Here is a 10547-nt window from a genome sequence, read left to right on the forward strand (position 1 = left end):
ATAACCAACCAGCCAAAAATCCGAAAAGGAAAATAAAGCGGATGAAATGCGGATTTTTGTTCATTTGACGATCCGTCCCAGCCAGCAAAAAATCACAAAATTTATCCGAAAAGTAAAAAAAGTGGATAAGGTGCGAATTTTTGTCCGTTTACCGATTCCATTTTCGGATACTTTGACGATCTGTTTTCCCACTAAAAAGTGCGGCAGAAACGTACGTACAAATAACGTCGCCTGGGTAGAAGATTATCGTATTTTAATTTCGGTAGGTTGTGGGAAATCGCGATTGAAGCTTAGAATACAATTTCTCAAAACCGCAAGGATAGATTTTTTTCCAAAGTCTCTAAAAATGTTACTAGTTCTTAAAACTCTTAAATTATTTAATTTTTAATGTTTATTGTTAATTAGTTTTGATCTTACGAAAGATTTTCTTTAGTAAAATTCTGTCGTAAGCATCATTTGTCCACAATTTGGCAGCCACTTTGTATGAAATACGACAAAATGTGATAAAAATTTCTACTAAATTAACGACTTTTTTTTAGTCAATATCTCGGAAACTAAAAGATATATGCAAAAATGGAGAACACCATTTCTAAGATATTGATTAGTTTAATATGACTGCATCACTAACTAAATTTTTCCTAAATTATCGAAGAAATTGTATTCAATATTTCGGAAACTAAAGGATATATCTAAAAACAGATAACACCAATCGAAAGACCTTATTTCAAAATAGACAACTGCATCTACAAAACACTAAAAATCGTCAAAATGGCCCTTACGACAATCTTTTACCCAGGCGACGATAAGTATCGAAAATTGTTTGTGAAACGGATATGTACTTTTTTGGCTGTTTTGCTGAAATTTGTCTGATTGAATTTTTCGTTCAATACGCTTTCCTTCTGCACTTCACAGATCCTTTTTCATGGTTAAAAAAATAAATAAATAAGATTAAATTAAATTAAGGAAGCGCCTGACGGGATTCGAACACGACACCTTCTGGAAGCTAACAAATAGCGACACGCTCCTCTGCAAATGTTTAGCTTGAACAAATTAAATACAATTATTGCTTTCAAATAACATCATCTTTTTCGAACGTTTTCCGGACACGAAAATGAATGATCATTGTAGTAGTTTTCTATTTGTTTCCGGATACGAAAACCACCACTATTTTGTGGACGTTCTTGGATACGTGAATTAATGAAAATTGTAGTCGCTTTCTATTCATTTCCGGAAAATTGTACTAGACTGCACTGTCGGCAAAATTTAAGTTTCTTTGCTCGCTGGGGTTTTCCACTTTTCAGGCTTTCCTTCTGTGCTTCACAGATGCTTTTTCATGGTTCGAAAACAATTAAAGAAGCGTCTGCCAACTAGGTATGTATGCTTTAAAATGTTCAGCTTTGAACATATGAAACGTCATCGTCTACGAACGTTTTCTAGTACGAAAACGAATCAAAATTGAAATATTTTTCTGTAACCGCGCCTTATTTTGAACGTTTTTTGATAAGAAGAATTGTATGAGATCCCATTGTCGGCAAAAATTACGTTTTTCTGCTGGCTGGGAAATCAACGTCAAATGACACTAATACATATAGAAGCCGTTACTGACGCATATATTTTTCTAATTTTATTCATCTCGTTGTGACGAAGAAAAAAAACTTAGCTTTGTTTCTTAACAGATAATTATCACTAATTTCTGCTGGAAACCCAAAAAACTAGCAGCTCTCTCCCGATCTTACGCTCTTCCTTTTTTGGTTCTGCTAATTTCTGCTATTAAAATTTTTACTAGCAGAAACTAGCAACTGTCAAAATGGATACAAAAAAAATCGCGCCAAATATTTTCAATAGTCAAATATACCGATCAGCTGATTACTTGCTAGTTTTGCGTTTCTTTACTTTTTCGTAATTTCACTCTCTGTGAGCGTAATTCTTTCAATTTTCTTATTCTTCTTCTTCCTGATAATTATCTGCTAGAAAAGAAAAGAAACAAAGCCCTTGTGTTGCATAACTTTTCTTGTGTGTTTTGGGCCAATAAACATCTTTAAGTATCGATATAAAAACAATATTACTATCGGTATATCGATAAGAGCAGATAAAGGAAAAACAAACTTCTGTGCTAAAGTCAAGGCACATTAAACGTGCCTTGGTTAAAGTACACAGTTTATTAATAAGTTCGTCTCGTTTCGCAAATTTATTTAATATTAAAAAATAATAATGTTGGTTGGAAAGTGTTTGCAATACATTCCTTTTCAAATCATACAACGCAATATAACATTATTTACAGCAAACCATATACGAGTACATAACCATAATAATGAGGAAGGTAAGAATGTTGACGAATTGCTGCGACCGGATATTCTGTTATCAGAGGAAAACAAGCTACGTTCAATACAATGTATGGAAAACTCGACACCAGTTGGATTAAGGTCGTCTAAGACAACTCGCGAAAAAACATTCGCTGCCGTCCTCATTTGCCTCTGCACAAATGAAAGGGTAAGCTTAGTAAATGCATCACCAAAAATATTAACATAGGGAAATGCATTCACATTCGCTCGAATTTTGCAGCGTTTAAGGTCGTTGGCAGTCCCCAATTAAGTACATTTAACTTAAAAATACAATAAAGATTTCGGAAATAATACGCGAATAAAAAGTTTGTAGAATCTGCCTAAATTCACTAACAGCTGATTGATAACAGCCAAATGTTTAACCCGCCATTTAACGTGCAGGGTGTATAAAACCGCAGCGGACGAGTTATGTAGTGCTTTTTCCTCCATATAAAAATTTCTTTTGTTCATCCTTTATATTCAGGGCTATGTTTATCTAAGCGCTTAAAATTGATTTTTTCTTGCTTATTTTCTTCGACCCTGGTTATATGGAAGAAAATGCGCAACACCCGCCACAAAAAAAAAAAACAACGGTAATCTATAGGTACTTGAAACTTGCACATTACTATTCTAAATTTAAATGGGCTACAAAACTACATTTTTTTTTGTAATTCTGAATAAAAACGTTTTAATTTTTATGAAAGTTTCTTAAAGTTTGAATATTTTTTTTTGAATTTTGTACAAGGTTTGCAAGATTGATTTATACGGTTTTTGTTATAGAAAGAGCTGTAAATTAAATAAAAAATAATGAAAAAGATTTATGATAGAAAACATTTTGAATCTTGTGAAAATACTAAATTACGAATACTTATGTGAGTGACTGTATATGCAAATGCATGCACCCATGGGCGTAGCCAGGTAGGGGCAGGGGGGTGCTCGAGCACCCCCCCCTAACTTTCAAATTTTCCTTATATATATATAAAATAGTACCCTGAAATGCCAGCTTAATAGGGTCGAGGCCCCCCTAAATTTCATTCTGGCTACGTCGATGCATGCACCTAGCTGAATAATCCTGCGGTCGCTCCTTTTTTAAATATTGACAATGTTTTTTATGTCAAAACATTTACGTAAATTCTTTATTAAACATGGTTCATGCTATAACAAATACCATATAAAGCAGTGATCTCACGATTTATACATTAGTACAGATTTGTACATTTTGACAGTTACAGGGTGGCGTTTAGAAATTTTGATCGAGAATGAGATCAGCTGAATAGAAAAAATCCCAACAACCCCACTCTGTAACTGTAAAATTGTGCAAAACTGTACAAACGTACAAATCGTGTGATCCCTGCTTAAACAAATTTTCATCCAAATTTTAAACTTTATAATCAGAATTTTCAAAAAATTCGAATATCGTTTGTTAGCGTTTTAAATTTTAGTAAAATAATGTGATGAAGTAGTTAAAAAATTATTGAAAATCAAGTCGCATTCTTAGCCACTTTAAATTCACACAGTTTTGTACTAAATTTAATGTGATCAAAACTGCTTACTCGATTTTTTTTTTTAATCCTGATAAAAATTTGAAATTTTGATGAATATCTTGCTTAGTTTCCGCTTAAGTAGACAGTAAGCATATCTTTTTTCTACATTTTGCGAAAAAATTGCAATTTTTAAACTCTTCTGATAAATTTCGTTATTTGAGTAGTGACAATCTTTTAGTAAATGAAAATAATAGTGAACATTATATTAGAACAAGGTGTACACTTACATTTGACACTGACTGTATATACCTACATACAGTGTAAAATGTAAGTGGACACCTTGTTCTAATATAATATTCACAATTATTTTCATGAAAAATGTTATTCGTTAATTATTTATGAAAATATAGTTCATTCTATAACATAAACCATTTAAATCAAAGTTCCACACTTTATATAAAGTTCACAAAAAATCAAACAATTTTAACCAAAATTTCAAAATTTCCAGAAAGTTTTCGAGTAGGCACTTTTTGTTCGGAATTTCTAGAAAATTTTCGAGATGCTGTTTTTAACCCGTTAAATTTTAGTAAAACAAAGTACAAGTTTCAAGTCGCTAAAAATTACCGTTGATTTTTTAGAATTTATTTTTTGTGGAGGGCGTTGCGCATTTTCTTCCATATAAAAATAGATGTTGATCGCTCGTTATATGGAAGAAAATGCGCAACACCCTCCACAAAAAATAAATTCTAAAAATTCAACGGTAATGAAATATGCACTTTTTTGACTAAAATTGAACGGTCTACAAAACTGCAAACTCGAAAATTTTCTGGAAATTTTAAAAATTTAATTTTTTAAATTTTGATGAAAATTGTTTGAACTTTATAATAAAGTGTGAGACTTATATGGTTTATGTTATAGAATGAACTACATAAATAGTCGATGAAGCAAAATGTTCATGAAAATAATTGTGAATATTATATTAGACAAAGTTAGATCACGACACAAAGAGAAAAAATGTAATGAGCCTAAATAGTAATTGGAAATGATCATCAAGTAATCAGTTAAAGAAATTATAATTATTTATTTAAATTTTTTTACAGAAAGAGATCTCAATACTTTATACCCGCCGTTCGGGTCGACTCTCTAGGCATGTTCGACAAATATCTTTTCCTGGTAAGCCGGTTAAGTTTGTTGTAGTTTTCTCTTGCTAAACTCTGTTGTATCCAGGTGGCATAAAGGATCCTGAAGATGTGGATTTCATAGATTGTGCGTTGCGCGAAACTGAAGAGGAGATCGGTTTACCACGCAGACGCATAAATGTCTGGGGAACAGGCAACCTTATATCACCGCCAAATACTGCCGCTATAATGCCCGTCGTGGGCACTGTAGAAAATTTTAATTTAAAAGAATTAAAACTCAATGAAGACGAAGTAGAGGAAGCATTGGCAATACCTATAAAAGAATTGGTACATCCAAAAACTATAAAACACACTCAATTTAAATCAGGTTGGAGTACCCCAAATTTCGTAGTCGGCCAGAATAAAGTTTGGGGCATTACAGGCTTCATAACAAATACTTTTCTTCAATGCCTTATTCCGACAGATCTAAAGAGACTTAAACATCATGTCAAATACATTCGTCCCTTTAAGATAAAACATTGACGAAAAATCTAAAAAAAAAAAATTGTAAATACGGCTTTATGCATTGTAAGAAACCTGTTATTCTAAGAGATAAATTAATGTTGTCAGGTTTTGTAAGAAAATAAACCAAATCAATAATCAGGTAAATATATGTAAGTGCATACCTTTCTTCAGCTACACACTGAACACCTGAATACCGAAGAGCTAACTTGGTGTGGAGTTCTACTAAAAAATGGTTCATCAGATTGGGGCGAAATTATTGTATATCGTTTTTTTAGTTGTGACATAAGTTAAGCTTCATTTTTGTATGTACCTACATACATATATCTAAACAATTTCATGAACGGTGGGCAAAAATCTATGCCCCTCAATGGGCTTGCGATTTTGATCCAAACGGTAATTTCGTGTTGTTGAAAGGCCATTTCCGCCAAACCTTAAGTCTAGCCTATGACTCCACTCAAAATAAAAACATACAAATGCATTTTTGTGGTATCAAATATGTACGAAATTTTATTTGTTTTATTTGATGAATATATAATCTGTATATACAAAACAATTGTATCCTATTTTTAAGTAGGTTCGCATAGCTATAGATATAAAATAATACGGAGAATATTTCACATTTCCTAATGGATTTCATTTTAATTTTTGACTTCTTATTTCAATTGTAAACGGTTGTAAACGGTGTAACGTATTGCGTTTAATAATTTAATGTACTTGATTTTGATGTAATGGCATACTTGCTTCATTATAATTTGAACTTTTTAAGTCCTCGTCAATCTTGGATTCTTTGTTAAATACTTATCGTAAACATTAAAAAGTATTTCTAATGAATGCAATTAAATCAAACGTTGGCAACAAATCAAACTTAATTAAAAATAATCGCACTTAGTGTAAATATTTTTCAAATACTTATGCCCATTTATCAAAAACGACGCCATTGAACTGTGCTCACATTGCAAATTAAATACAAAAACAAACTTTACTAAGAAATATAATTGAAGAGCAACATTCGACGTTTTCCTATGTAATTGGCGCAACTGCATACGCATATTGAATATTTTTCATCTACTGTAGAATAGTGTACTATGTGTATTTATGTTCTTAGGAATACACCCATATAGTACATAAAAAATATGGTTTAGGTTTTATTTCAATTATATTATTAAAAAATGGGAATATTATTTTATGTTTCACATGTTATTTTGTAAGTGGGTATACGCAAGCGTGTATTATAAAAAGTGGAATTATTTTTTGAAAGCAGGGGCGTGGCTTCTTAATGCTATACGGTCTAAGGTTATAGCAAGCTAACGTTTCAACTTGCTCTGGTCATATTACACCACATACAAAAGATCTGCATTACTCAGTAATATCGATCGGAATGGAAGTAGTAAACGTAGGAGTTTCAAGCTCCTCATGCTTTTTCATTTTTAGCATCTGAAATAAAAAAAAAAAATGTGTAAAAAAAAATTATATTTACGTAAATAAAATATGGCAGCACTCACCTGCTGCAATTTATAGTGATTGATGATGTCCTGATCTGCAGGGCACGATTGTGTGAAGGCATCCAATTGGTACATGTGATACATGTAACGCCATAATGCAGTGAAATGTGTCTGTAAAGCAAACAATTATAGCTATCATGCTTTAAATTGAATATATATGCAGTGGTGGCCACATAATTACTTCTATTATTTCTTTACAAGTGTTACAGCCAATTGCACGAAAGCAATTTAAGTGAAAAATGTTAGAACATACATATGTATATGTTTTCTTTATTTATTTTTCATTTATTGTTTTACAAAAATATAGCCTGAAAATTTTCGAAGCTTTAAAGCAGACAAAATTCAAAAAATGAATGATGGCCGACGAATCGAGCGAACGGTTTTACTTTGTAACATTTGTCTCATGGTTTACATCCAACGAAAATCAAGTAACTCAAAGTTTAAAAGTTGATGAAAAATCACTTACTTAAAACTATTTAACATCGGAAGGCCTGCCGAGTTTTTCTACTTTATTTAAATCAACAACAAAATATAACCAAATTTCACAACATGGTCATCAAAATCTTTTTATTTAGAATTTCTAGAAAAATTTCGGGTATGCAGTTTTATAGCCCACTCAAGTTTTAAGCGTTAATTTTTGATTTTATTTTTTTGTTGACGTTGTTGCTCATTTTCTCTCATAAAAAAAATTACTTTGTATGGAAGAAAATGCATAACACATAATAAAAAAAGAAAAGCTTTGTAATTTTGAGTCGCATGGTCTTCGTTGCAGTATAAAGTATACTTTTCTAAAAAATTTATTAATAATAAATAAAGAAAAAATAAGTAGTCAAAACTTATAAAGAAAGAAGTGTCCATAATTATGTGCCTACCGCCGCATATTAATTTTTTTCTTTCAATTTTGTTATTTACCGGTATTTCAAAGTCCACAAAATATTTGCCTGCCACGCGGATATGCTGCAGTCGCGGCATAAGTTCACAATCAAAACAGCACATAGTGTCGCCGGTTAGGAAACGTGTATTTCGATTAGCCAAGTGGTCATTGATTTTTCTTAAGTGGCTCAACAAGGCATTATTCTTGGCTTCATCCTTCTTTACCAACATTAATTTGAGCTTCACGTACAAATTCTCGATCAGTGTTGCCACTTCTTTATCCTGCAAGCAAAGAGAAACATGAAAATTAAAAACCGTCTAGTCTTACTTTGAAGACAAAAAAAAACATTTGTTTTACCTGTACAAATAAATTGTAACCGCCAGGAATATTCTTCATGATATGCCTTTCAATTTTGTCATTTTCAAGGATTGCTAATCCATTATCGATTAGAATAGGCGGGTGTGTCGCCTCGAAGTTGGTGCGAAAGTCTGGAGGTGGCTTTTGCATGTCAACCGTTGTAACCTTAATTTTGTAAATAAACACGACGTTTTGTATGTATACATACATACATATGTATGTAATTCCATGATACAAAATGTATGTTGAACTAATAAAGTTTATAATTTTCTCACCTTCAAACTGATAGTTTTCAGTTCTGCCAACAGATACAAATCCATAAAGTACTCCTGGCAAAAGAGGCAAGCACCCTTTCGCCTACCGTCGATTGTAGATGCCTGGAATATAGATCAATCGCATTGCAAATATAATTAGTTCGTTTTTACGAGCAAAAAAATTCCATTCCAACCACAAGCCCCAGACTTATTGAGAAAAAGTTTCTTTATGATATTTGTTTTGTGAATCTAAAATCGCTTTAAATGATTTGTTAGGATGAGCAGACACGTAAACACATATGTATGTATTTCAATCCATTTTAATGAGCTGCATTCATGTATTATATGTAGTATATACATATTTATGCAAATACAATAGCGTAATCCTGCAACCTTTTTTTGGTCAAGAAAGTTTCTTCAATATTTTATGATCTTTTCCTAACGATGCATTGTGATGAATTTTGTGAATCTTCGTCGAACAGTGATCATTACATAAACCCTTAAAACAATTGACACGTTAGGTGGCACTGCGGATAAAACTGGGATTTTAATAATTTTTAAAACTTATAAGTGCATATTTATTTCTTTTTATTTCTATTTGGCATCAAAAAGCGTTTGTCGCTTTGGGTCGATACAAAAGACTTCACCTATTGTCTCTTTCCTTTGCGGATATGCGCCAGTTGTTCATCCCAAGTGCAGATAGGTCCTTTTTTATATCACACAAAATATTTTACCTATACAACCCACTAAAATTTCATTGATTTCGGGCCAGCCATTTAGGGATGCACTCAAAAAGGGCATATGTATAAAATTGCACACATTTGCTGATAGTAATAATAAGGACAGGAAGTTAAGTGGCTGTTAAACTTGGCAAGTGTAAGTCCTTTTCAAAAGTCTGTCCAACTTCAGAATTTCCAAAATAGATTGCAGCAGTTTTTATTTCTGAAAATCAAACTTTCCGATACTACTTTTTCTCGTTTACAACAAAATTAATGACCTGAAAATTTGCTAAAAATGCTAAAATGTGCTTGTGCAGTCACAAAATGTCTAATGCATTAATAATTGAATACTTCATATCAGTAGATTAAAGTAAATAATTTTAATAATCAAAACGCCTCACACGGCAACACTCGATTGGTTTGACAGCACTTTTAGCAAAAATGAAAATTGCTAGTGCGGTAGGAGCAAGTTGAAATTATTTCTCGAAAGCAATTTGCGTTCTTTCAGTTGCAGTTGTTACACTTTGCAATTGTTATTTCGTAAGGTGTTCTCTGCAAATCTGCAAAAAGGACTTTTTGGGCGGTTACTCGAGAAAGTGCACTTTCGTTTTCGCATTTTGACAGCAAAATGAGTAGAAAAAGCGCTTGCATTGCCACGTAAAATGTTCGTCCCTGTTAGAATTATTTTTATTTTTCACAAATTTTATTAAACAAATGATAACATTAGTCGACAAGTGCTCCGAATTGTTTCATTTAACCATCATTTCTTATGTAAAATTTTCCGTTAAATCCGAGTAAGAAATTAATTAAAAAATAGCCGAACAATTTTTGAGAAATAACCAAATTTCCGTTTTGTTGAGATTTAAAAAAGTACCTTCACTTAATTGCAAATTTTATTGAAATAGTTAACCAATATCGAAATTTCTTTTCTTCGAACCGGTTTAGGAGCTATTGGTTGATTTATCGACAATTTTGCATAACTTATTTCGGTAAAAACATCAATTTGAAGAAATGTGTTTACTTCCTGTTTTTTTTTTTTGTAGGGGGCGAAAGTGTGATCCTTTTCACATGCAATAAGACTCTGCTTATCTAAAGTGAATAATAAATGTAGAAGTTATGAGCACTTAAGAAAAAGTACATACAAAAGGACTCTATACAAATTGACTATTAATGAATTTGTCTATATGTATGTCAAAAACTGTTCTACTTTCTTATATTTATGCTGGTTTCGGGAGAATACCCGGCAGAATATTTTACATTAGAATTCATATAAAAAAATTGCAGTCGGACAATTTTTTTATTTCTGTAAACTTGTGTTATGAAAAATGTATTCAAACTTTAGTATTTTATAATGTTTTATTAAACAATCAATGGCATTCAAACAGTGAGATCC

General features: G+C 31.9%; 2 protein-coding genes across 2 annotated transcripts; one reads left to right on the plus strand and one right to left on the minus strand.

Annotated features, from left to right (window-relative positions):
• The first annotated feature begins 2017 nt into the window (after positions 1–2017).
• LOC108378564 (nucleoside diphosphate-linked moiety X motif 8-like) lies at positions 2018–6276 on the plus strand. Its single transcript, XM_017634856.1, has 3 exons — positions 2018–2490; positions 4906–4978; positions 5033–6276. The coding sequence occupies exons 1-3, from the start codon at positions 2212–2214 to the stop codon at positions 5464–5466; spliced, it is 786 nt and encodes a 261-aa protein (XP_017490345.1). The 5' UTR covers positions 2018–2211; the 3' UTR covers positions 5467–6276.
• Positions 6109–8598, minus strand: LOC108378565 (chloride intracellular channel exc-4-like). The gene is made up of 5 exons (XM_017634857.1): positions 8457–8598; positions 8182–8346; positions 7863–8105; positions 6951–7061; positions 6109–6882 (listed from the first exon to the last, which is right to left on the minus strand). The coding sequence occupies exons 1-5, from the start codon at positions 8499–8501 to the stop codon at positions 6805–6807; spliced, it is 642 nt and encodes a 213-aa protein (XP_017490346.1). The 5' UTR covers positions 8502–8598; the 3' UTR covers positions 6109–6804.
• Positions 8599–10547: the final 1949 nt, after the last annotated feature.

The sequence above is a fragment of the Rhagoletis zephyria genome, unplaced genomic scaffold (assembly GCF_001687245.7).
Source record: "Rhagoletis zephyria isolate East Lansing unplaced genomic scaffold, Rhagoletis_zephyria_1.1 Rzeph_scaffold_14413, whole genome shotgun sequence".
NCBI lineage: Eukaryota > Metazoa > Arthropoda > Insecta > Diptera > Tephritidae > Rhagoletis > Rhagoletis zephyria.

What these genes read in the sequence shown, in the direction of transcription:
- LOC108378565 (XM_017634857.1), bottom strand. Translation starts at nt 8,501, where the DNA reads ATGGATTTGTATCTGTTGGCAGAACTGAAAACTATCAGTTTGAAG. An exon ending in GTTACAATTTATTTGTACAG is followed by an intron (nt 8,106 to 8,181) that starts GTAAAACAAATG and finishes CTTTGCTTGCAG; the next exon opens with GATAAAGAAGTGGCAACACT. An exon ending in ATCACTATAAATTGCAGCAG is followed by an intron (nt 6,883 to 6,950) that starts GTGAGTGCTGCC and finishes TTTTTATTTCAG; the next exon opens with ATGCTAAAAATGAAAAAGCA.
- LOC108378564 (XM_017634856.1), top strand. Translation starts at nt 2,212, where the DNA reads ATGTTGGTTGGAAAGTGTTTGCAATACATTCCTTTTCAAATCATACAA. An exon ending in GCCTCTGCACAAATGAAAGG is followed by an intron (nt 2,491 to 4,905) that starts GTAAGCTTAGTA and finishes ATTTTTTTACAG; the next exon opens with AAAGAGATCTCAATACTTTA. An exon ending in TCGACAAATATCTTTTCCTG is followed by an intron (nt 4,979 to 5,032) that starts GTAAGCCGGTTA and finishes TGTTGTATCCAG; the next exon opens with GTGGCATAAAGGATCCTGAA.